Source organism: Mytilus trossulus, chromosome 14, assembly GCF_036588685.1.
Source record: "Mytilus trossulus isolate FHL-02 chromosome 14, PNRI_Mtr1.1.1.hap1, whole genome shotgun sequence".
Lineage (NCBI taxonomy): Eukaryota > Metazoa > Mollusca > Bivalvia > Mytilida > Mytilidae > Mytilus > Mytilus trossulus.
The window spans coordinates 16,649,843-16,677,631 of record NC_086386.1 but is presented as its reverse complement, the minus strand read 5'-3'; the positions used below and the strand labels follow the sequence as shown (position 1 = coordinate 16,677,631).

Here is a 27,789-nt window from a genome sequence, read left to right as displayed (position 1 = left end):
TAACAGTGGTAAAAAAAATTTAAATACAAGAATTTGTGAATGGATCACACAACTTTGGTTCGATTCTATCTCGTTTTCTATTGAACTTTGCAAATTATTAACACTAAATCAATGAAATACATAAAATGATGGTGATTCATATTTATTATCATATAAATAGCAGCCTTCCAGATTCCCTCTAGATGATACTTTGCGTGTTTATAGAGATTTGAAATAAGCATGCCTTTCCAGTATAATGTTATTATTTCTGAACTAGGAGATCCGTCAGCGTTAGATATAAAATAATTTAGGTAAAACAACTCTATCCATCATCCAGAGCATTTAGATCTGTGTATATTAATATATGATAGATATATATAAAAAAAAGTTCAAAGTCACAGTTCAGTCAAATTGGCAAAATCAAAACACGATTGAAAAACGACTATGCATTTTGAAGCTTTGGTTTAACATTTGCCATTTTTTTTAAATAATTATCAACTCAAAAACATAAGCTTTAAGGAGTAAATCAATTAAACATTTGTAAAATATGTCTAGATAATAATGAATTTCCTTTGGTAAATATTTTGAAAATTAGATTTTGAGCGTGTTATGTTTGACGATACGTTTCGTATACAACCATACAAACCATCGTACATTATCGTTTATTTTCAATTAAGTTTTGAACTTTGAAAGCTAGGAATCAAATGTTCAAACCACCATACTTACCATTTATCTCTCTTTTGCCGTCGTTGTCATACTAACCATCTGAAATTATAAATAATAAATTTATGTTCAGTTTGAGTCGAAACATGATTTTCACAATACCACAAACAATATATTTGTTTATGCCGATTTTATATAGTCCTACAAATCATACATCTACACTTTTTATGTACATTTAACTGAAGGCCATGTTAAGTATTGGACTGGAGAAAATCTTTTAAAAGCAAAAGAAAAAGCTAAATTGCCCTCAACATTCGGTAAAAGCGATGAGTGGATTAGATAAATGGTCTATCAACACCTTGTTCTTCCAACTGACTATATAGTATGATTACTGTTATTGTCAAGGTTCTTGAACTATAATATGTGCATAAAACGTGGCGAGATAAAAAGATCTTATGTTTCCGAATTCACCATTGTTTTGTGAAAGAACATATGTAAATCTGAAAAGACCAATATAAAATTTCACAAAAAGAAAGTTTTTGTTATGAAATAACATATATTGTATAACCTAAGGTGTTTAAAAACTTTTTTTTGAAGTGCATCACTGAAAGTAGGCGTAACGACTCAACCATAACATCATACGTATTAAATATTAAGATTAAACATATTGAACGGTAATCCCTAATTGGGATAATGTATAAGAATTTTTTTTTTTTTTTTTTATCATAGTCTTAAAATTTTAAATCTTTATTTTCCTAATTTCACATAGAAAAGTACTCGAGTAAGAAGTAGGTCCGGTAAGGACCGATTTTGGCCTCAAATTTCAGTTTCATCTGACGAAAGATTTTGACCACTTTTTAAACACTTAAGTGTCTATTTCATTTGATTCAATTATTTTTTGTGAAAGATTTTAACTCATTTAGTCATAAAAAATTATCCGATTAAAGCTAAAGTATGAAAAATCTACCAAATATGCGAAAAAATGTCACTTTTTAGATACTTTTTGTCAAAAATGAAAGTGGCCGCATCCGTGTTCATCCTCAATCTTTATATATGTTATGTATTATCATCAAATACAACTTCCATTTTAATATTTTGGATGAACACGAATGCGGCCACTTTCGTTTTACACGGAAACCGTCTAAAATTTAACCAAAATGCCTGAATTTTGATGATTTCAGTAATTTAGCATGACTTAATGGTGCTAGTACTCAATATATGTGCATTGTATTGCCAAAAACAGCCAATATTTATGTAGCAGAACCATTCTACTATCCAATAATTAACTGAAAGTTTACATTTTATCAATTTTGTAAAACTGCTATATTTTGGGGCCAAAAAAGGCTCTTACCGAACCTACTCCTTTACACGGAAAACGGGATGTTGTTTATCTTAAACATTGGTAGTAGTGGATTGATGAATGAAGTATTTGCTCATTTCAAGGACATTTGCATATTTTACCGATCACTTTTCCTAATATATTGTTTTAACTGCATTAATGTGGTAGGAACACAATCAAGCAGAAAAATAATTAAATTAATTTTTCAACGTTTGCGATTAAATCAAAATTAAGTGAAATTTTACAATTACGCAGTAAAATGTTATTATAGATAACACATTTTTCTTGCTCGTTCTTTTTGTATTTCGTTATTTAATTTTCTATTGCTTTAAAGCCTGAGAGTGACAGTTAATCGATCAGAGGAAACAGCTTTTGGCCATTTCTCCGACAAAATGTAAACTGAATTTTTGGTAAATGTTTGAAAGACGTTTGTTTGTACAGACTTCGATTGATTTCTCTTTTTTTTTTATTGTCAAGGAAATGAATGCGTGGGCTTTATGTTATGTGTGCATACTGATATTGTCAAGGCGTTGATATTTCTTCAATAACTAACCAGTTTCCATCCGGAAAGATTCACTTGCTATTCACGTGCAAGCTGAAAATCAAAGAAAAAAAACTGTTCGTATGACGGTTTTCAGCTTTAGATTTTGCCATTTGATTATAAACTTCCCTTGTTGAATTTTTCTCGGAGTTTAGTATTTTTGTGACTTTACTTTTTACATCATTGCTCAGTAATCTGAATCTTGCATACCAAGTAAATCAGCATATATTTTCAATAAAATATGTGTTCATTTTAAGCGTTGATATGCATATATCAACATTTGGAGTTTTCGCAGTCACTTATCCTCCCGTAAGAATTGAAACGACAATTTTTAGTAAATGTTAGCTTAAGCAAAACAAGCGTTGATCCTCAACTTATAATGTCACAGTATGTTAATCGATATCAGACCATACTCATGAAAAAACAATATGTCCTAGATCTTCACATAACGTTTTTCCATTTGTATTGAAATTCGAAAGACTATACATCTACGAATACTTCGCAAATATTGGGACGAACAACGTACAACTGTCAGTTCTACTGCATACATATCTTAACAACCGTAACTTGTAGACACTTGAAATAAACATTCCCTTGTATGAAAATTAAAGAGGGAGGATGAGGGCTTAAACATAAATTGGAAATGTATATAGAAACGCAATTTCAATATGTATATAACTCAATATAACAAATTATCTTTTCTGTCTCAAAATTTCATTTACCTTTTGATTTTCAGCACAATTTCATTTATATTTGAAGTATGATAAAATGAGTTATCTTTCTACTATCCAATTTTTTTTAAAAATTTAACTGATAGTATTCTCACAATTCTCTCTTTTTGTTTGTTTGGTGGGTTAAATTGATATGCAGTCAAAATTTATGAAGGGGGAAATAACCCCTTGATATAAAGACTTGTTCAACTCATGTTCACAAACTATTTTTTAAACTGTGAACTTTGTAGTTATAATGTAGGAGAAAACGATCCATTGATATAAAGACTTGTTTAACTCATGTTCTCAAACGATTCCATAAACAGTCAACAACAAATAACGAGCGATCTAACAGCAAAATCAACTTATTAACTGGGAGATAAATTGAAAAGTGTGTTAATTTGCTTGCTGTTTTGAATTCAGTGAAATTATTTTCACTTAACATTCAATTTTATTTGAAACAATTTTGTTTGACATGTTCTTACAACTGAAAACTTCAATGGCAAAGAAACAAGAAAAGCATGTTAATTTGAACCCATAAATAACAGTCTTCCATTGAAGACATTTCAGACTACATTTTCGTTGATGTATTTCTTTTTGTTTCGTAATTTCATTTGTGGAATTGCTATTTAGTCTGTTACTGACAGGTAATCGATCAGTAGAAAATTCCTTAGGTACAATGTAGTATTCCATTTGAAAAGAAAATCATCAAATTTGTAATGAAACGTTCTTTTGAAAAAGGTTCAACCTGGTAGTTTTGCTTTTTCCACAGTTTTGAAGTTGTTGTTTTTTACGACAAGTTCAACATTATGTCAGTATAAGTCAGTTATACATTAAACAATTAGAGTTTATTTAAAAAAAAAATTCTACAATAAACAAAACCAAGTTGTGAAATTACCCACAATTATCAAAAAGAAGCCCCTTCTCAGCAAACTTTAGGCTTTAAACTTATAGATAGCTCTTTGTAAATACAGCTGTGTCACAAGCCACGTCTCTTTTGGGGGGATATATATTATTCATAACATAGATATATAGTGAAGGGACATAGTTTTAGCCGCAAATAGAGTTCCTATGGAAAATTGCATTGTCTATATTAATAGAAATGCAATCTAAAGACATTATTTACTGTATTAAAAATTCATTATATTACTCTTACTCGAATGTATGGCCTTCTCCCATATGTTTTAGGCTTTCCCTTGATATACTGTACATGTATAAATAGGTCAAACCTGTTTAAGGGAAACATTACATAACAGATGTTATACAAAAACAAAAATATAAGCACCATCGTGTTTTATTGGTGGATTTCAGTTTCATATATATTTTGTAATAAACGTTGCATACGTTGTTCAGTTCTTCATAAAAATGTATATATATAACTTGTAATTTCCTTTCAATTCATTGTAATCCTAGAGACCCTAATTGTGATAGATTTCAACTTTGGTATGCACCATATAGCGAAGCAAGAATGGACAGTTTAGTTCACGCATCATTGTAAATATAACGGAATTTGATGAAACTTTCAACAAAGCGAGTAGTTTAGCACCATAAAACCAGGTTTAATCCATCATGTTCTACATTTGAAAATGCTTGTACCAAGTCAGGAATATGACAGCTGTTATCCATTCGTTTTTTGTGTGTTTTGTGATTAGATTTTGCTATGTGATTAGGGACTTTCCAACTTGAATTTCCTCTAAGTTCAGTATTTTTGTGATTTTACTTTTTAACGTAAAATATGTTTGTTTCATTACAGGATGCGGATAGAGTGGCCTTAGAGCAGTATGAAGACTCCCGTGCCAATCTTACATCATTGCTCATTGTTATGGAGAGAAATTCTCAATCATGTGCCTTACAATCCAACAATCTTACTAACGCTGTTTTCTACGATGCAATGAACGTACTCAATAAGTTGATAGACCTCAATAAAAACTCATCTCGAGTACAAATGAGAAAAAATTTACGAAAGGTAAGTCCAGCAAAATGTAAAACTCAAATCGGTGTATAAAATTCATAAAAGTTTAGACTGATTTGCATAAAACCAGTTAGAATATCCGATCGTAGTACATATCTATCGGATCATACAGAAAATCCACAAATTGGGAACAAATCTGAACTTATAATAAGTAGTTTAATGCATATGATCCCTGATTTGATGACAGTGTTTAACGTTCAGCACATAAAATTATCCTCTTAAGTCGGACGTACCGTCTTTAAAGACAACAATTAACGGACGAATATGTTTAAGTCACAAAACTTTAAGAAACATGAATATTGAATCAATCAAATATTTCAATTGATATATGAGACAACTCTCCATCCGAATAACAATTTATAAAAGTAAACCATTATAGGTCAAGGTACGGCCTTCAACACGGAGCCTTGGCTCACACTGAACAGCAAGCTATAAAGGGCCCCCAAAGCTACTAATGTAAAACCATTTAAAAGGGGAAAGCAACGGTCTAATCTACATAAAACGAGTAACGAGAAATTTGCTTTTGTTTTCTTATTTACTTCTATGCATTTTTATTATTCTATGCCCTATTATATAGTACATCTGCTAATTTTCCTATCAATATCTTAAATCCTAACTTATCATTAAACACTACCATTATGATATTTGACAAGCTACACAAAAAATAATCAAGACTTCTAGCTAGTAAAGAAGAAGATAAACTTTCTTGTGAAGATTAAAACAGCTCAAAAACCATTTTATAAGGACATGTCATAATTTTTAAGTGTCTGTTGATTTGACCCAACTATCTTATATTTACCTTTGAAATGCAATTAAGTTTCGCAGTTGATTTTGAGCATCGTAATGTTTTGAAATGAGCGTCACTGTTGATTATTTTGTAGACGAAACGCGCTTCTGGTGTTCTTAAGTATACGCTTAGTATCTTTGATGGGTGAAATCAAGTTTACATATTTAGTTGGTTTATATAATACCAATTAATAAAAGAGGATAAATAATTATTTTAATATATTTTCTCCATAAGTACTTAACAATTTAAAGATTAAAACGTTTATTAAATGAAATATATGATTTTAGATCAAAATAGACGGATGCACTGGACTTTTAGAATATACCAAGGTTGGTCTAAGAAGAGAGACTTTCTTCCAAATGAACACACTTTCAACAGTACAAAATGGAACGGTACGTAAAACATTTATTTCTTTACCTTTACGAGACTACACAGTTTGTATTGTCAATTGTGTTTTATTCATTATTATATTTAGAAATTCAACATATTCTCATTACATTTTCAAACATATTCTCATTACATTTTCAAACATTTTCTCAATACATTTTCAAACATATACACATTACATTTTCAAACATATAATCATTATGATAAATTAAAATATATAATAGTATACTGTATGCAACTATTCAAATAGTGCGTTAATTCTATGGAAGATTAAGAATGTGGTATTATTTTTCTCTAAGGTAAGCCTCTTTCGCCAAAAGAAAAAAAACACATTGCATTTACAGAAATGATATGCACGTGATATATCACTACATGCCGATATGCCACTGTCTAGATATTAAACACATAAAAAAAAAACTGCTATCAGTGGTGAGAGTTACCACACGAAGAAAACGTCTCCATCGATGTTATCTCGGTTCTAATTCTCCCGTTATGCTGTTCTCTATCACACTTAACTAAACCAGTACATTGATTTTATTAAACATGCAAGAAACGTTGTTTGCAAATATCGTCATATCGTGGTAAAATTGAGGTGTATGCTTCTCCAAAAAGCTATTATATCAAATCTATTATGTGTATGTTGAATTATTTATGAACACTACATGTATACACAAAGAAGTAATTCCTGCTTTTACAGTGTACCAAACTCATCCGTTAACGAAATCATGTACTGTATCGACAAATTATTCAACAGAATCTGTCGAATATTAAATTGTTAAATGTCTTTTATTTAATTCGATCTCAACTTCTTCTAGATTCTAAAGTTTATTGGGAAGCAAGTATGTCCTGCGAGCCAGAACTGTAACATTTCACTCTGCACTCAATTATATACATATATATATACCTCCTATGTTATACTAATAGCACACTTTATAATCACTATGTGGTAGAGGGTATTCAAAATAACGATTGATGAAGGTTTTCTCTGATAGTATATTTGTGTTATTTGCATTTAAGTATTGCTATCATAAAAGTCTATTGGAAAAATCACAAGTCAACCGCTTTCACGGTTACCACCTTCCACATGTGATGATAATTTTGTTTTCAAACTTCTCTCAATCGTTTAATGAGATTATGCCACGATAGTATTTCTAATAGAAGCACTGACATATTTTTGCAAATGGTGTTATATTTTTTTTATACTATTTTAATGCATAATCAAAATTATTGGTATATGACATCTAATACAAGTCAAGCTATATTTGTCATATTTTGCATGCAGATTTTGAAGAAATTGCTGGTCAAAGATTCATCTTCATTTATATGTCTTTATAATTAAGGTCAACTCGGTTGTAAATTATAAAAAAAAATGCGCTGAATGGTAAACTTTTTGTATATACCCTACTATTTGTAAACGTGTCCGTCTTAGGTCAGGAATCAAATCAGCGGTTTGCTGTTCTTGTATTTTTTCGACTTTTATTGATCTTGGTGTTTCTGTTCATCTTTTATATAACTTGGTGTTTTATTTCGTCTTTTATTGAGTTTTACAGGTTTTTTTTGTCCTCCATAGAATTTTGTGTTTCTGTTTTATGATTTATCGAATTCTGTGTTTTTGTATGCCTTCAAGAGAATTTATCAAAAGAATTGTTGTTTCTTTTGTTGTACTATTGAATTTGGTGTTTCTGTTTGCTTTTTTTTAATAAATTTTGTGTATCTTTTATAAAACTTGCTTTTTCTTTTCGTGATGTTTCTTTTAGCCTTTTATATAATTTGGTATTTTGTTTTGCCCTTTAGTATACTGTCGGTATATATTTAAACATCCATAACAAAATTTACAACTTTATTTGCTAGACATAGGGAGTCGTTAACCTTGACATATTAGCGAAATGTATAGGCAATTCTCTGCTGTTAAAGACAGACCGTTGAACTGTCGTTTATTTTAATGCATGTATTGTGTTACTGAATAGTTTTCTTGTTGACGTATATTGTTAATGTGTATAAAAAGGCCATTATTGCATAAAGATATATACAGTCAAAAGTTTTCTCTTTAGACAGGTGGTCTTGTAATACAGATTCAATTTATATTATATGTACTACAGATGTATCTAAAATTTGTGTTCTGTTAATACATGTTGTTTCTTAAGCAGGTTTGACTATATATTGTATGTCAAAATGGAGTATTTGAGTTGAATTATTAATCACGAAAAGTTGACTTAAAATCTGGACTCGATATAACAAATCAGAATTACGAAATAGTCTATGTTATGTGTTTTGGTCGTATTGGACGTTTTTGTTTCCTTTCGAATATAGAGATACGTGTACCAGAAAATTTCAAAACGAAATTCCCTTCTTTTATCATTTTCGTACATGTGTCGAGGAGATTCTACATTTCATTCTTGCATGCGATTTGTATTTATAATTATCTCTCCCTTTCTCTCTCGAATTTCACTAACTACTTGATTTAAGACAATCGCATGGTCATGTAGACAACCGATGTTTACGAGTTCACGTAGACTAGAACATAAACGCATTTCTTTTTATCATTACTAACGTTAAATACCTATTTGATTTGTTTACTTCATGAGTTTTTTCATATACGAAAAGTGGATTAATGCACAATAGAACAACAATGTCATTGCTTGTATCCTTCCAATATATGGCATTGGCTCATTACAAAAAAATATATAGTTCATAAAGAAACACCATTTTGTTTTATACCAACTTTATCTGAATGTTAATAAGGATAAAAGTTACTTATTTTAAGGGAGTTACATACTAATCTTCTCGGAAGATCTCATTCAAATCAGTTTCACTACATTGGTTAATATTTTGAATAATTTGAAATATGGTTTTGGTTCTTCGCTTATGGAAATAGGTTTGCAGTATTGGTTTTGAATTTAGATTTTAACTTTATAAAATTGATACATTGAGTGTAATTGGTAGAGCTTAGTATAATAATTAGTTAAGGACAACTCATAAAACAATTTAAAAACGTTGAGTTAACAAGAAGATCATTAACACCAGCAAATATTTGTTTAGGGTCATTAAATAAAGCAGGTATTAAAAATAATGCTGAATAGATATAGTAATATATGCTGATTACTCTTATGAACTTTATATGGAATACTTTTGAACATGCACTGATTTTTGCTTTCTGTTCCTTCGTCTTACAGAGTGCTCTATTTCAGTCAGGAACGTGGCGTAGCGGGAAAATTTCTATGAAAGAGAGACTATTACCGTCCAAGTCATATCAGACGATGATGAAAATGAGTAATGACGTCTATGGAGGGAAAACAATGATAGTCACTACAAAAATTGTAAGTCATTTACCTTTAATTACCGAACAATAACTCTCCAACGATACAAGATCTTTGTATGTCAGACGTGCGTTTAATCCACAAAAGATTTATCTGGAATCAATAATGTTAAACTGCCAAATTAAGTAAGAATTTGAAGAGTTTTGGTGATCTAAACCTACCGTAGGATTTTGCCAACTTAATATACGAGTGTCTTTTGAAACATTGTGTAAACAATCTAAGAATTTAATAACATATAATGAACATGTGTGGAGTATTCCATCGAAATGAAGAAGAAATGTTCCACAGAAAGCGCCGTAATGAACAAATACTTTATTTGATACATTTTACTAATTTACGCAGGTTGCTTCTCTTTTCAAAATAACATGCTTTTTGAAAAGACTGTTACAAATTTAAAGTATGTGAATATTTGAACTAACATAGCAAAAACAAATAGAGTCTGTTTGCTTGTTTACAAGATATAAGCCATTAGATGAGAGGGATTCTCTTTATATTGGCACCTTTCTTTCTTCAAAAACTATGAAGATTTTTCAAAATTGCTTTTAAAACCAAATATAATTAAACAATGAAAAGAAAAAATTGGGTTTGGGGACACATTATTGTAATGGCGCTTCATGGATAAAACCTAAGGTTTCCGAATATCTTCTATTTTCCGTGACAATCAAAACAACTTATTTGTTTTATAACAGAGGGGAACATCTCAAACATGTTTTCAAAAACTTAGTTTATGTGGGCACCTTCTGTAAAAAAAAAAGGATAATTAAAATCCAAAAGTTCAGTTAATAGTTCCTATTATGCCTTAAAAGTTTACATTGAAAGGTTATGATGAATCTTTATAATATTTCAAATTTGTCCATACACTAAGTTTTTTTCTACGAAAGGGATGGTTTTATCCATAATTTACATTTTTCTTTATTTTGTTTTCGATTATTGTAACTTCGCTATTGATTTGGTTGTACAACTGGTTTCATTCGAGCACTACTGACAAGTCTTTTATAGACGAAAATCACGTCTGTATAACCAAATAATAATCCTGGTATATGAGATGATTATATATAGTATCACATATATATTAAATTAACTTATCAGTAAAAATCCATATCAATATAGTTATTAAAGATAAGATTTTATATTAAATTACGACGAATCGCAAACATCTTTTAACTTTATAATGATTATCTATTGTTTGAAAAAGTATTTTTCTTTGTAAAATACATTTGGTTAAAACAATCAATTATGCCAAAAAAAAAAGATTGTCTATTTTAAAAATCAAGCTATCCCATCAAAAGTGTAAATAAAAGTGGGAAAAAAGAGTTAAACCAATGAATGAATATTTAAGAGTTAAGAAATTCTGGATGACTCCTTGATAAAAAAAAAAACATGTATTCGTGAGCACAAGATCGAATTCAGTATATTGACTTCTGACATATCATACGTCAAACCTGCGCTTATTTGTTGCAATGCATCTTAGTTGACAAGAAATTGGTCAAATGCGTTTTTCTCTCTCCGAAATTGCTACACTCACAGATGCAACTTATCTTCAAATCGATAGCAAGCAAATAGGAATATAAATATTGAAAATAGTATGAAAAAAAAACAGATTACCCCTTTCACAAATAAGAATTGCGGGATAATGTTAATGCATTCAGTGATAGCTTAAATGTATTTACGATATAAATCAACCAACAGTTTCCTTTTGTTGGGAGACAGTAAGGTTTGGGCTGTACACTTCACGGTTTAAAACAATTTCAATATATCTTGTGTAATAAAGTAACTGAATTAATTTTTACATACAACGAAATGTGTTAAAAACCCCGAATGGAACCAAGGCGATATTCACAATTTTACAATCTTTACAAGATTAAGCAAAATTATCCAAACTAAAAGCCGAGGGTAAACACATGTAGTCCTCCATTGTGAGCAGTTCGTTCTCTTTACTTTAAACCGCCGTGTTGCTCAAAAGTAAGAACTAGTATTTTTGTCCCTTAAAAAAAGAAGTGAAAAAAAAAACCCCGAAGAAACAGGTAACCCAATATATCCAGTGTATGAAAAAACAAATGTATATAGCGTTTTACTTATAAATGTAATAACATTATAAATTATTTTTTTACAGGAACCGCCATTTGTTCAATGGAAAAACAAAACAGAAGATAAGAATTTTACTGGTAATTTCAATGACCAGTTGGAAGGATTTATCGTTAGCATACTGGATGAAATTTCAAAGTTATTAAATTTCAAATACAATATTTCATTAGTTCCAGACGGAAAATTCGGCAGCAAAAAATCATATGGATGGACCGGAATGGTCAATGAATTAATTCAAAAGGTATTTTTTATTCGTGATTTTTTACCATTAAGAAAAGTAATACTTTGTATGTACCTTATGCGCATTCGGGTAAATAAAAGAGTTGAAAGAAAACGAAAGCACATTCAAATTCCTAGGTCAACAATAAACTGACAACGCCATGGTTTAAAAAGACAAACAGACAAAAATAGTACACAAAACTCATAACACAATTTAGAAAGGGCCAAAGACTGAGCAAAACGCATCTCCAAATTACAAAAACTACAAAAAAGATTAAAACATTTGATGCTTAAAAAAGAATTTAAAAAAACATGATAACCATCAACTTATTCAGCATCCCAATAAAACAATAAAAAAATAGACATGTACCCATTTACAAATGGTCATAACAATCAATAAGTACAAGTCCAATGTGTCAAGTTTTCAAACGACAAAAAGCAGGAGAATTATAAATTAAGCATGAGAACTGAAACATTCGATTAAAACCATTATACTGATAGTTCTACAACAAAGATATTGTTAATGGCATGCATTTGTGATGGGTGTATCTTGCGACAGTCATGTTGACATGTTAGGAGAACAAAAGCGAGGAACATCATACTGGTTTTGAGAAGTGTGTTCTGCAACTGATTATCATGCGCAGTGGAATACTGTACGCACAATTGAAAATGAAAAAAATATTACATATAACAGAGAGTTCACATTGAAAACTACGAGATCAAATTACTCCATCTACTAAAATGTTTACGTTAAAAATGGTGATATCATGGCATGTTTATATTTGAGATTCACTGATGAGTCATATGTAGGCATAACGCGCGTCTGACGTATTAAATTATAAGTCTGGTAACTTTGATTACTTATAACTTTTAAGGCAGTTTTATAAAGCAACGTCAAAGATAATGCTAAGAAAGAAAACAATGCCCAAAAGGAGGCATTCCTTAAAAAAATGAGAAACTTATTTTTTTTTCACATAATATAAAAGTAGTTCATTAAGATGTAGGATAAAAAACATCCATTGTTTGCAATTTCTAAAAGTACATTCCTACTTAATCAATAAACTGTAGGCACATTTATGTATATTGGCACTAAAGTCAGTTATAGATTTTTTTTTTTTTTTTTTTGCAAATTTATGTTCCGGAAATACTTCAGTTTTAACACTGCTAAAAGCTCACTGAAATCAGACATTTTTTTGATTCGTCAATCAAAACTCAAATAAGGATTGATCAACCTTATGATTACAATCATATTAAAACAATAACAAGAAAAGGAACATGTCGAATTTGGTTGCTAAAACATTTTGCATTAGAATAATTTTCAAACTATTTATTTTAACAATAACTTTCTATATATTTTTTATTGTAGAGAGCAGATATAGCTTTAGCACCATTCCAGATAACACCTGGAAGATCAGAGGTGGTGGATTTTTCTAAACCATTTATGACTAAAGGAACTAGTGTGGTTGTAAGAAAACCTGAACGCAGTGTATCGCCATTTCAATTTTTACTACCTTTATCAAAAAATGTGTGGATATGTATATTTTTTTCATTTATTCTTGCTGCGTTAACATTGCTTTCTACTAGTCGTATGAATTGTGATAGACAAGAAAAGCGAATGGATAATGCATTGGAAAGTTTTTGGTATATTTGGGGAACATTACTTAGAGGAAACCTTCAAGTGTCACCCAGAGGCATTTCAAGTCGGATAATAAGTTGTGTGTGGTGGTTCTTCTCCCTTATTGTGATATCGATATATACAGCAAATTTAGCCGCTTTTTTGACAATTTCTAATGCACATATTCCTATTGAATCAGCTTCTGATTTAGCTGATCAGAATATATATAAATATGGTACTGTTGAAGGGAGTCAAATTGAAGACTTCTTCAAGCTGACTACTATTCCTTATTATGAAAAAATGTGGGCTGAAATGAGTATGTCAGGTATAGTTCGTAGAGTTGATGATGGATTTGAACGTGCCATGAAGCACAAATATGCATTTCTGTGGGATTCGCCTACTGTGAGACATAGAACTGCTCAAAATTGTAGTTTGATGGAGATTGGAAACCCGTTTGACCTTAAAGGGTATGGAATAGCACTTCGGAAAAATTCGCCTTTCACGGAGAGTATTTCATTGGCACTTCTTAAGTTAGACGAAAGAGGGGTTTTATATCGATTAGAGGGCAAGTAAGTAATTTCTTATGTATTCCTACTTCTATATTTTAAACATACTTTATTATTCACAACTTAAGACTTGAAAATATACAAAAGCGACATATATTTTGTGTATGTGTGTGTATCTATAGATTTATTGTGGTTATGATCAAATAAATTATTACCAGTATTCCAAGCATGCGATATAAATAATAATGCTCTTCGGAACATATAAATATCAGCACATTAAATCTCTCTCACAGTTTGACAAGTTTAAAACGCCATTCAATCGGAATATTAACACGACATATATTATAGTTTCTAGGTAAATTCGCATTGATGTGATATTTTTTATACATGTCACCAGGTCGTCCCGTTTGAAAATATGAAGGATAAGATTATATATTTTTGAAATTTCATACTAGTAAGCTCCTTAAAAACGGTAGTCTTATATGATTAACGGAACAGTTGTCAATAAGAGGAACACAATAAGTTCCTATCGGAATGTCGATTACCTTTTGAATTACACGTTCATTCGTTTGGTCTGTTGAAGCTTTTGATTTAGCCATTTGATTAAGGACTTTTCATTTTTTTTTTTTTTAAAGTTTGGTATTTTCGTGATTTTACTTTTTAATATCATCGTAATGTTAACTAGCACTACTCTTTCATACGATTCGATTGTCATATAAATGTATGTATTGTGAATTCATTATTATTCGTTGATTTTCATGGATTTCGTGGATACAGGTGAATCACGAAACTAAATGTTCAACGAAAAACAAATTGTATATTATATGCTTTTATGCAGGCTTCGGCAATACTACGAAATTAAAGATACACGAACATACAAGTTTCCCTTAATCCACGAATATTGGTACCCACGAAAACAAATGAATCCACAGTAGTAAATAATCAATGTGTACGACCTGATGACACTCAAAGATTTCATTTATCCTGAATCTTAGATCTATTATGTCTTGAGTGAATATTTCAACTGAATGACATTTAAGGTTTGTCATAGTATTAGCAGATGTTGTGTTCTGATATAAAAATGCCATTATCTATTCGGTAATACCTTCATACGTCAGAAATATGACGGGAATAGTTATCAAAGGTACCAGGATTATAATTTAGTACGCCAGACGCGCGTTTCGTCTACATAAGATTCATCAGTGACGCTCATATCAAAATATTTATAAAGCAAAACAATTACAAAGTTGAAGAGCATTGATGATCCAAAGTTTCAAAAAGTTGTGCCAAATACGACTAAGGAAATCTATGCCTGGAATAAAAAATCCTTAGTTTTTCGAAAACTTTTAACTTTAGTTAACAGGAAATTTATAAAAAAATTACAACATTATTTTACGATCGTACTATTGTAGTTAACTTTCATTGTTTTTATATGAGGAAATATAAAAAAATCTTAATAGCTTACATATTGTCAATGATATCACATCTCTTTATTTAATAATTGGTGTTTGTAACTAACAAATTCATGCATTCATACACCAAATTACGCAACTTCGTGGTTACTTTATGTCACGTTATTATTTATTTATATTTTTTGATTTTTTGGTGATTGAACTTCAATATCAACAGGCATTTTAATATCTGTATTTTGGATACAATTTTTAGCTGAATTAGGGGCTATTTTTTTCTCTCCAATATAACGCAAATGTAACAGCTTAAAATCAACGTTTGAAAATATCAGATTTTCCAACCATATATAATAATCAGTTTAAAATGCAAAATAGGTATAAGTCAAATTAATCTGTTGGTTTTTGAAGCAACATAGATAAAATGTAGATTCTTGATAATATGATCGAATAAAATCGATACCAAACTGAAACTGAGACGAGATTATCATTCAGCCTGTAAACTCTATAAATCAAAATTACTGCATTAACTATGCGTTTTGACAGCACCATCACGTAACATGGAATTTATCTTTATTGCATAATATTAATAAATCTAATATTTATCATGAGTTCCGAGCTTCTCCGTTAAAGGTTTAATGTCCTTTAATTATTTAAACTGTAAAATGAATCAGATGAGTATGTCAGATCTTAGTTGGAAGTTTGGATTATTTTGAACTAAGAAATGTTTCCTACTAATACAAATCTATTATTCCCTGTCAATTCTTGAAAAAGTTTTGGATTGCAAAACAGTTTGCTTCTAGTAAGTTGTAGTGAAGAAGTTTTATTTAAAAAAGCTAAAACAAAAACGTGTTAACGCCATTTTTTGTATGGAAAACACCGCATACTATGTTATTGTAATTATTAACTTATTTGATGTGTCATTAACATTCATGTAAAATTCTTGTGCGTAACAACAAGTAACGTGTTATCAGGAGGCAAGACTGTTCATTAAAGGAATGTACCTTAATGAGGACAACAACAAAAAATCGTTTAATTGTTGCCCTATGACAATGGTAATGTTGATTTAATCTAGAAAAAAACCACGAAAGAAATAAATTTTTACTAATATTACTTTTATATGAAAATTTGATAACATTTGAAATAAAAAGACAATCGAATGATCACTGAGTCAGAATTCATGCATTATTTATAGGCATGAATAATCGCTAATATCACTTCAACCAAAGTTTTTTTTTTATCGAAACATTTTTTAACACAATGCAACGAAAAGTATATATAACTTATTTATGTTTTTGTTGATAAATGTTTCAATGAAATATACAAGTCATTCAGTGCATCCGTTGTCGTATGAACCAGTAATCCTTAAAAATTAAAAAAAGAACTGTACTGTGCACTAAAAAAAATCTGTTAATTGCTAAAAAATAGGATCTGTGTCTGATATGATGAAAATATCAAGAAGCATATTTTTAAATGCAGCAGAAAATGTATTGACTGTTTCACTAAGAATGATATATTATTATAAACTGGCGTTATTCCATCACTAAACTATTGTCAAAGTGATTAAGTATAACTGCCGTAGTCAGTTGATAGAACTTTATTTCCCTTGAGTTATTGACAAGAGCTATCTTTCTATAAAATATCTTGACATTACCATAGTTTTTACTTACTAAAACTCTTTACCTTCTAATTATGATTCTCAGCAGGACACTCAACACGCTAACGAAATATATGAAATAATTTTGTTCAGTTACTTAGAAAATATCTTCTTGTCAACATAAACTGGCTTAGCAACTAACTGGTTTCTGTCCTTTCAAATACATTTGTTTTCTTATTAGTATTCAGGAAAGGGAAATTCACTTTATATGTGCTTTATGGAATTTCATCGAAACACAAAATATAATTAAGATGACTACAAAAGGAACAGCAGAAATGTACATGTGACTGGCATACCAATGATATGTCCTTTTGAATTCTTCTAGCTTAGTTCTTTGTGGTTTACTTATATTGACTGAATTGACGGTTTCTGTTTATAATCATATAACCTATAAGATATACTTGCAACCTTACATCGTATACGCAGACTGCATTGCTTATATTTATATCATAAAATTGAGAATGGAAATGGGGAATGTGTCAAAGAGACAACAACCCGATCAAATAAAAAAACAACAGCAGAAGGTCACCAACAGGTCTTCAATGTAGCGAGAAATTCCCGCACCCGGAGGCGTCCTTCAGCTGGCCCCTAAACAAATATATACTAGTTCAGTGATAATGAACGCCATACTAATTTCCAAATTGTACACAAGAAACTAAAATTAAAATAATACAAGACTAACAAAAGCCAGAGGCTCCTGACTTGGGACAGGCGCAAAAATGCGGCGTAGCATACCACTATGATATAATCGTCATAAAGATGTTACAAATGTTCATGTTTTATGTAGTGTCTGTGTGGGTTGGTCAAGTCAGTAATATGACAGTTGTTGATGTATTTGAGGTTTTGATTTTGGCTTTTGCTCAGACACTTTTGTTTGGAGTTTGCTGTCATACAAGCGGAATGTTAAGATGGTTATAACTATTTTCAGTCTTTTCAAATACATTTGTTTTCTTATTAGTATTCAGGGAAGGGAAAATTACTTTAAATGTGCTGTACAAAATTTTATCAAAACACAAAATATAATTAGGATAACCACAAAAGAAACAGCAGAAATATACACGTGACAGTCATACCAATATTATGTCCTTTTAAAATCTTCAAGCTAGGCCCTTTATGGTTTACTGATATTAAGTGAATTGACAACTTTTAATGTTTTTTAATAATCCCATGTTTTTCACACTTTTCCTCGTGTAGATAATTTCATAGCTAATATGGATTACTGTTTTCATTATTGAATGGAGAGTATTTTTTTGGTTGAACTTATATTAGAAAAAGAAGCAAGCTCAGGATTGATCAAAATCTAGGCATAACAAAAACTAAAACAAGACCTATGTTGTCCAGGGTTTATTTTAAAGTAATTGTCAGTGGGACATATATTGGATGATTTAAAAAAAAAAGTGTTACAGGGGTAGACTGCCTGAAAAATAACCCAAGTATCGCTCACACATTTGACCTTTGCTATTTATTCTAACTTATTTTATTACAAGACTTTTGTGCAAGAATCTTATTTTCTATACTCCTTTTTTTTAAGTTCGTGAAAACGTCTAGTTTTCATTTCCACCGGCATTACTACAAACACTTATTTGTAAATTGTCAGTAAATCGAAAGAAACTTAACATAAACTGTTAGAGAAAAAAAAATAATACAGAAACCCCAAGAGTAACAAGGAAGGTCATTTAAGTTGTAGTCAGATATCTACCATTAGTCTTACATGTTCGGAAATGACTATGTCTTGATGTGACAGAAATCGGTATTGATATTAATTCATGCAACATATGTTTTATCCTATCAGTGGAAGCTTACAATATGGGCGCCACTATTCCTATAAATTCAGGGGTTCGTTTTATTATAAGTCTTCTTGAAGGCTTTGACGAACATTTCGATTTACTTATTATCTTAATATTTTATATAAATGATTATGTAACACAATGCATTTAAATGAAAATAATCCTCATGCAATAGACAGCTCGTTACAAATTGGGAAAATACAAAACCTCTACTACCATCAGTATACAGTTTTTTGTAAAAAGATTTTTTTCTGTTGTTGTTTTCTTCATTTTAATAACTTAATTTTTATGCAGCTTTAGTGTATCTATTTGTAGGTGGTGGAGAAGGCCAAACTGTCCAGATCCCCGACAGAGTGCCAAAAGTAGAGAGATAGAAATCCAAGTTGCTTCAGGGATGTTTATTGTATTGCTTGCTGGTATAGGACTGGCTGGCTTGATTTTTGTTTGCGAAATCTTATATTTTAAATATTTTGCAAAAAGAAGGAAAAAGGTAATAAAAAGACGAGATATATAATACTCATTGAATAACAAAATTATCAGTATTTCTTTTTATATTTACAAAAAATCGAATAATTCATGATCATTAAAACTGTAAAAAATATTTAATAAATCAATTAAATATTAGTTTTCCCCTTTTTTATTTTATAAAAAATGTAATTATTCAAATAGGTTAAGAAAGTGTATGCATTGACTAATTGTGTGTAATGATGTGTAGAATTAGTGCGGTAACCTATAGTTATTATTCTGTATGACATTTGGTTTCAAATGTTCTGCAAGAATACCAAATATTTTAATATCTAAGATTCATAAAGATGAAAAATAAACATACAATTACTGTCTTTATTGTGTTAAACTCAAAACTAAGGGATGACATTAATCCTAACTGTCTGTAAAGAGAATATCTTTTAATACGGACTTGCTATCATAAACCGAGATGCATGCGAAAACGTTTCAGCCGATAACAGTAAAATATATTTCTGTAGTTATGAATCCCAAAAATAAGGGAATAGATTTATAACAAGTTAACTTAACACAAAATTCCGTCATTCTGTTGTTAAAGATAATTACAATATGGTTTCGAACCTTATATCAAACTATGTATACCATTTCTTTAATATTTTGGACGCTTATTAACATTTAATGCATGAACCCGCCAGGATTAACGTTAATAAATGGTAAGAGAACATATAGTATAAAACAGCTTGTAATAGCCGTTTGAGTTGCACTGGTGTTACAAATATATCTAAACTGTCGATCTTAACATCTTTCATTACATATAATAACACCACATTTGTTTCTTTCTACATGTATGTCAAAGAAAGTATTTTGTTTTTTACAAAATAAAATACTTTCTTACTGATTGCTATTTCTTTGTATGTGTTAAGCACTGTATATGTTGTAATGGATTCCAAACTACACTTTTGATGCATTTTGTTGGACAATACAATACATTAAGCCAGTATAGAAATATAATTAATGAATAGAATAGGCCAAAAAACCTAACCCCAAATAACTCGAAGAAACTTCTACTATTTTAACTTTTAAATGTTAAAGATTTTACCATAAAGTGTTATGTTTTTTCATTGGTGGTTATCCCTGGAAAAGAAAATTATTTTAGTTACATTGTACTTAAAAAAAGTTTCGATACATGGCTGTATAGGCATAATTTATTGTCTGTGATATAAAAAGAAGACAATATAATGTCCCTTTTTCTCCCGACTCTGAAGAATGTTATTTACAACATATGTTGTTTTTTTTCTCTCTTGAACGTTATAAAGTTGGAATTTGCGGGAAAAGGTTTATCAAGTCATGAAGCCATCATGTTGTAATTCTCTTCATAAAATGTTTACTTGTTTAAAAGTAGGAACAAATATAAAGGATTCCAGCGCTATGAGATACGTTTTTACCAAGATCCCCAAATGTTTACCAATTTATGAAATTAAATTGTTTATTTTCTTTTGCACAATTTACTAATTCTATTTCCTTTTTTTGAATATTTTTTTTTTAACTTAAACTAGATGGTCGAGATTATCTTTATTTTATTTCTTGTCCATATCAAGATAGTATTGTCCTGTTATTTGATATAGTCTTTGCAGACAGAAAAAAATTATCCAGTTTAGATTGATGCATAAAAAATGTATTCCAACCGGTTGATTGCTGTTTTTGTGTGTGCGTGTGTATTTTATTTTGGGTGAATAATTTCAAATGTAAGAAATAACTTGTACAAAAAAAAGTATTCTAAGTAACTAAAGATTGAAATTCAGAATTTCGATTACTCGTCTAGTTTATTTCTAAAACTTTACATTCACACTTTTTCAAACGAAGAAGAATGGGTTGACTTACTATAATATAGTGATACAAGGATTATGACATTCTTGTTTTGTTGCTGTGTGCAGGTATCGAAAACGCAAACGCCTCCTTATAATTCATTAAAAAGGTGATCATGACCATTTACATTACTCTCCTAATGAAAACACAAAATTTCAAAGAGTTACCCCAGAAAATGTTACTGAGTAGGAACAGTCACATTTAGCTATAGTGTGGTCAAACAATTGTTTTATTTTATTGATTGCACAGCCAATATATTCCTACAACAAGTAGATCAATGAATAGGTTGGGTCACATCGATAAAAGAGGGACGAAATATACTAAAGGGACAGTCAAACTCATAAATCTAAAATTAATTGACAACGCCATGGCTAAAAGTGATAAAGACAAACAGACAATGACACAACATAGAAAACTAAAGAATAAACAACACGAACCCCAACCAAAAACTAGGGGTGATCTCAGATGCTCCGAAAGGGTAAGCAGATCCGGCTCCACATGTGGCACCCGTCGTGTTATTTATGCGATAACAAATCCGGTAAATAGTCTAATTCGGTAGATCACATTCATGAAAGAGAAGGGGATTGTAGTTACGACGTAAGAAACATATCCGATAGACTGGTGTCATGAAAAACATTTTTTTTTATTTTCAAGTGTCTAGACGATTCAACAATATTTTAAATGATTATCACGGTATTTGGTATTGTTATCGCATAACTTGCACAGTTTTGTTTTATTTCAGAGTGTTGAAGAACGGGAGGAAAATAATGTAGCTAGCACACAAAATCATGTGGCATCTGCTGCTGATGTCAAAGAGGAAGAAATACGCTGTAAATTAGCAAGAACATTGAGTATTGGAGAAAATTCTATTCATAGTAAATGGGAAAGCTACGATCAATTATAGCATTAATTAATATTATCATATATGCATCATTACACACAACCATCAATATCTGCATCCAATCATATGTGTATTGTCATTTAGCCAAAAGTATCTTTTTTAGCCAAAATATATAAATAAAGTTTTTTTTAAATTATACAGGGAAAACATTAATCAAATCGACAATAAATTTTTTAAAAGATATCCATAAAAAAGATAACTAAATAATTAATAAATAGAAGGTATGAATACAAAAAGAATTGATATAATTTTAAACACAATGATAACATGTAAATAATTAAGCAACTGAAAAGGAATGTTGAAAAAAGGATAAACTGAATAAATCAAATCAAATGCAAAAAATAATGTCTTTATGACCTTTTGATATTTGTGCTTCCCTTTAACACCCATTGTGATTTGTTTTAATAAATTTTTCAATAAAAAAGTGAAGGTTGCAAAAATATGAAGTGAAACAGATAATTGTCTTCCATATATGAAACTAAAGTATAGAATAAAAGATGTACAAAATAATGCGTTTTCTACATTTGGTCTTAGTTGCTTTCAAATTTTAGTTGTTCTATTGGTAAAGTTTACTATAAATCTTAGGCCGGTAAACTCCAAAATATGAATGGATAGTCATAATACATTAATAATCCATAATACTTCTACTGACAAATATTTACAAAAAAAAAATTAACGTCAAGGAGCAATCATTGAACAAGCCAGCCATCCACAATCTCATTTTTTTGTCACACATAATATAAGAATAAAGCCTCTTTATTCATGTTTTTATAGCAAAGTTGATAAAACAGCGATGTTTCTATTCATTTCATTATAACAGACTGTTTTTTATGACAATTTAGATCTTTTTTTCTTAGAATGCAATATTACAACTTTAAGAGCGTAAAAAGTAATGTCTATGCTTCAGTGTATAGTCGTATTTTTAAGAATAAAGTACAATACAAACGTTCATGTAGTGGGCAGACATATTCATGACGCCTCATCGGGTCATGTCGAAGACAAACAATTATACCGAACATCATAACGTCATAAAACAACCAATATAAGCATCCAATGTAATACAATGGAATACATAACGAGCCAAAAATATAACCACGGATTATGATATACTAAATAGAATATTATAGTTAGACCTTCATCTATTAACCTTACATAATAATTGGTATAGGTGCACGTACACATGCACATTGACTCATTTTAGAATATTCAAATTCGAAATAAAAGACACATTTTGGTATGTTTTGTATGGTTCTTATAAAAATTCAAACAGTAAAAGGACTGTCCGTAGATATTATATCAACCCGACAAAGGTTAACACCTGTATTAACATTCATTTCCAATTGGTCGATTTATATTTAACACAGCTCATAACATGGAAAGGTTTTATACAAATATTGTGTGTGACAAAATTATTTCTGATATAAACCGGAGCCAACTCAGAAGTAACTTGGATTAGTGTCCTTCCAATTTTGGTGCACTGGTCGACTACTGGTTACAGCTTTTGTCAAATATAATTTAGTGAAACAGTTGTTAATTTTAAGAAATTTTATGAATAACGTTTTCACAACAATTATGTAAATATTAGGATCAACATCTTAATGCTTACAAGGCGTGTTTTATTATATGCATTTTTGATGTAAATATGAATATCTTTTGTAGGTATGCAATATATGTATATAAATATTTTATACTTAATTCAGGTCAATCATATTCATTTTTTTGTTAACTGCCTCATTAATTTTGTTTCAAGTTTGATGTTAGATAATTAGACTATTGTGATTGTTTAAGGTGGTACCTAACACTACAGAGAGATAACTCTGTAAAATCAGCTTAATTTTTTAAATACGTTGTGTTGTTATGTTAAAGGGAATATTAAGATTCTCAATGATCAAAATTAGTGTTTGTCAAACTGCTTTATAACCAGTGTAACTTTTCTGATAAAACGGTTGGTTCAAATTTTCTAAACTTTTTATATTTTTGTCAATGGGTCAATGTAAATACTTTGTAAAAATTTGAAGAAAATTAAACGAGCCAAATTAATTTTAGACAAAGTGTTGGGTACCACCTTAAAGTGTTACTTCGATTGGTGTAATATAGAATATGACTGTACTACTTATATCAAATAATATATTACAGTTTATTTATGATTTTCACATGCAAAATGATATAGATATAAGAAGATGTGGTATAAGTGCCAATGATACATCCAAGTTATAATTTGTAAAATAAACTATGCTGAGATGTACTTGAATAATTATAACTCACAGTATGGATCACGTCTTTACGAGTTTTTAATTTTTTTTTAAATTTTATCTCGGTTATGTTTTAGAATGATAAATGAGTTTGTTGCAACTTTCTTCACGGTGATGCATTTGTCTAATTACACAATATTAAAAGTATCAATTTATCTACACAGGAAGAACACAGAAATAATATCAAGGGGGTAATCAAATGCATAAGTCGAAGAAACACAGACATCGCCACGGTGAAACATAAAACAACCCAAAGAAAAAAATCAGTCCTTTAAACACTGCCATTAAGTAAAGTGTAACAATACTAATCCTGTCAAAATATGGAAAGGTCACATGCTTTTTATTATACGGAGAAATATGTCATCGTACAGCCTTTTACGAAGCGCAAACACAATATATTATGGTAAGTATAAAGGTTTCAGCAAAACAAGTCAGAAAACAAAACGTACAGTCGGATTTTTCTATGACTTTAAACGAATAATAAATATGGCTGACCATATTATATGTCATTTATCTTCTCGAATGTTTTGGTAAATCAAAGTTCATACTTAATTTGGCCAGTTACCCTTTTATTACTCGAGCATGACTGATGATGCCGAAATGCGCGTCTGACGCACAAAGTTATGAGCCTGGTATGTATGATCAGGATTTTTTGCATGTATCATTTAATGAAATGAAATTAATTTTTGCATTGCACGACTTGATAATAAAATTTTCTTTGAAGCGCATAGGTTGCAATTCTATAAATATGGAAAATGTAATTACCTACAGGAATACTATTTTAAGGCCAAAACTGTACCAGTTTTACTATGAAGGTTCGTAAAAACTATATATACTAGAATACAACGCTCATACGCAGTACGATTTTTTCAAAGGTCAAAATATAGGGCTATACGTTTAACATGTATCTGCAACCGAACTTTTAGAGATAACACTTTTACCAAAAATTCTGTACCACACTCCCTTCACTTTGGGTCTTCCATAGATATAGATTTGACCCTAATGCATGCGTTTATTTGCTGGTTTTATTTCCAAGCTATGTTTTTACGAGATGAAACATAGAATTCATATTTAGGAACCATTAGGTATTCGAAACATCATATCTCTGGGTATTATATAACACAAAAAGAGGCGTGATTTGTGATACAACTCCGTTTAGAAAGTGCAACCTATAGTACAAAACCGAGCCTTTTATATATCAAACATCCTTTCGATGATCATACTAATTGCTCTATGAAAACAAAAATTGAAATATATGTTTGAAGCAACTTTTTTACCCATGAATACCAGTGTATAATGTTGTTTTTTTTTAGCTAGATATAGTAGATGTTATGTAGTAATATAATGAATAAATAAAGTGTCCAGAAAAGTGCCGAATAGCGCTGTTCATTTGTAGAATTTCATTTTTTTTTTCTAAATCAAGTTTTAGTATTATGAAGTAGTTAATGGAGTAGAGTATCTTATATTTTAATTATAGTTCCTTTATATATCGATATGTCAACGTTTGTGTAAGGACCATGTTTGATACCCTTTCGCGGTACGACACAATTCAAATATTGAAAGAAACATCTCCCACAAATATCTATCCCATAGAGCTCAAATTTCTTCCGGCTTTTGTTTAACATTAAGAAGCTCAATTTCTCCGTACAAAAATAATGTTGATTATAATGTTCGGCTGAGTTTTAAATAGTTTAATTCCTTATGTGTTCTGTATCCCCTTAAGTAGAATAACTTCCTTTAATGTTTAAAAAGTGTTTATGTAGACGCGTTTACAATACTACCATGCGTTGTATAAGAACGCAAGTATGTCCTTCTGTTGATCAAAATCGCGTTTTGTTACTCGCTATACCTTAGAAGCATAGAAAATGTCGATGTTTTTTTTATCCATTTTCCAAAATATTATAAAAAAACATAGTTGTCGTCACTATTTAAGAACATAATCTAGTAGACATTTTTTAAATATATAAAAATCTTTGTCGTTGAACCTTTGTTATCATATAGACAGTTAGTCAACAAGTTTCTGTTCAAAACTATATTGACTTTGTGTTGTGTTACAATTTCATGTATATACATTTTTGTATAGTTGATATAATTGTATGTTAATCTTTTACATTTACCTCATGTTTTAATGATTGTCAAACGTTCTCTTGAACCAATGAACTTGCAAATTTGTTTTTATTTTTCATGCAACCATACGTTCAGGCGAATGTTTACTTCAAAAAACAATCATATCACTCATATTTTAAAATTGTGCCTTACTCACAAATGATTTAACTATGATCCAATGAATAAAGTCTTCATGCAAATTTTGTGTTTTCGATTCATATTAGGAATACACACATCTGAGTGTTCACTTTACGATTCTTGATAAAATGAGACTGTAGTATTGAAATATTAAAATATATAAATTTTGTGGCCCTTAAAATAACACCACATCTTATTTTTTTATATATAGGCTTTTTACTAAGATAAGAGATCTAAAACGGCTATAAGTCAAAGCAAAGATTTATATTTTGGATAGAAAAATTGTAATAAAGTATACATTACGATAGTATAGAGGCAATTGATATAGTTCATATTTGTCTATATTTAACAGATAGTGCATGAAACATATATGTCAACGAAAGAATGAAAACTTAATATTTCAATCGAATATGAAAAATTTAGATGAAAGATCTTACCTATGTTCAATTCTAGAAAATCAAATTGGACGTGTCATTTCAATGTAACAAACCAGGAAATGCGTGAAATCCAAAAAGATCGAGACCAAATAAATCAATAGAATTAGCGTCAGTCTCTATTTGTGAATTTTGTTGTGTCTTCAGTTTTATATTTTGTGTTATTATTTCTGATCATCCTTAAATTCAAGTAGGAAACCATTAACAAATCCTTAATGAGGTCAGGTGCAACACAAAATATATTATAACTTATACTTGTTATTTCATATTAAACTTGCTGTACTTATAAAGAGAGTGATATGATTAAATTATCTTTGATATGGTACCAATGGACAACTGATTTAAAGACGTTATTTGCAAGCACCATGCAAGATTCTAAATTAATAGGTTTCAATCAGGATATTAATATTTCCTCAAATATGATTATTGAAAATCTGTCATCTGAAATGTCTTTTGAAGTAACACAGACATATGAGTTCAAACGAAAATAAACACCAAAACTGATGAGTCTGTAGCACGAGTTTTCTGTCAAACTTTGAAATTGAACATTCTCATCATACGTACATTGATTGAAAAATGCTTTATATTGGTGATGAATCAGAAAGCCTAACCGAAACGTAGTGAAACTACATAAACTGATGATATACAAATATTAACGTA

At 30.0% G+C, this 27,789-nt stretch overlaps 1 protein-coding gene across 3 annotated transcripts in view; it reads left to right on the top strand.

The window, feature by feature from the left end:
* LOC134696462 (glutamate receptor ionotropic, kainate 2-like) overlaps positions 1-23,385 on the top strand; it is a 62,741-nt gene extending 39,356 nt beyond the window's left edge. The window contains exons 6-13 of one of the 3 annotated variants that reach the window (XM_063558288.1): positions 4,986-5,198; positions 6,279-6,383; positions 7,194-7,217; positions 9,567-9,695; positions 11,809-12,021; positions 13,366-14,183; positions 19,286-19,460; positions 22,041-23,385. In XM_063558288.1, coding sequence (XP_063414358.1) covers positions 4,986-5,198; positions 6,279-6,383; positions 7,194-7,217; positions 9,567-9,695; positions 11,809-12,021; positions 13,366-14,183; positions 19,286-19,460; positions 22,041-22,202 — 1,839 coding nt within the window. In that variant the 3' untranslated portion in view covers positions 22,203-23,385. Of the gene's footprint in view, positions 1-4,985; positions 5,199-6,278; positions 6,384-7,193; positions 7,218-9,551; positions 9,696-11,808; positions 12,022-13,365; positions 14,184-19,285; positions 19,461-22,040 lie in introns of all 3 variants that reach the window. The other 2 variants (XM_063558287.1, XM_063558289.1) reach the window with 2 other exon arrangements.
* The last annotated feature ends 4,404 nt before the right edge of the window (positions 23,386-27,789 follow it).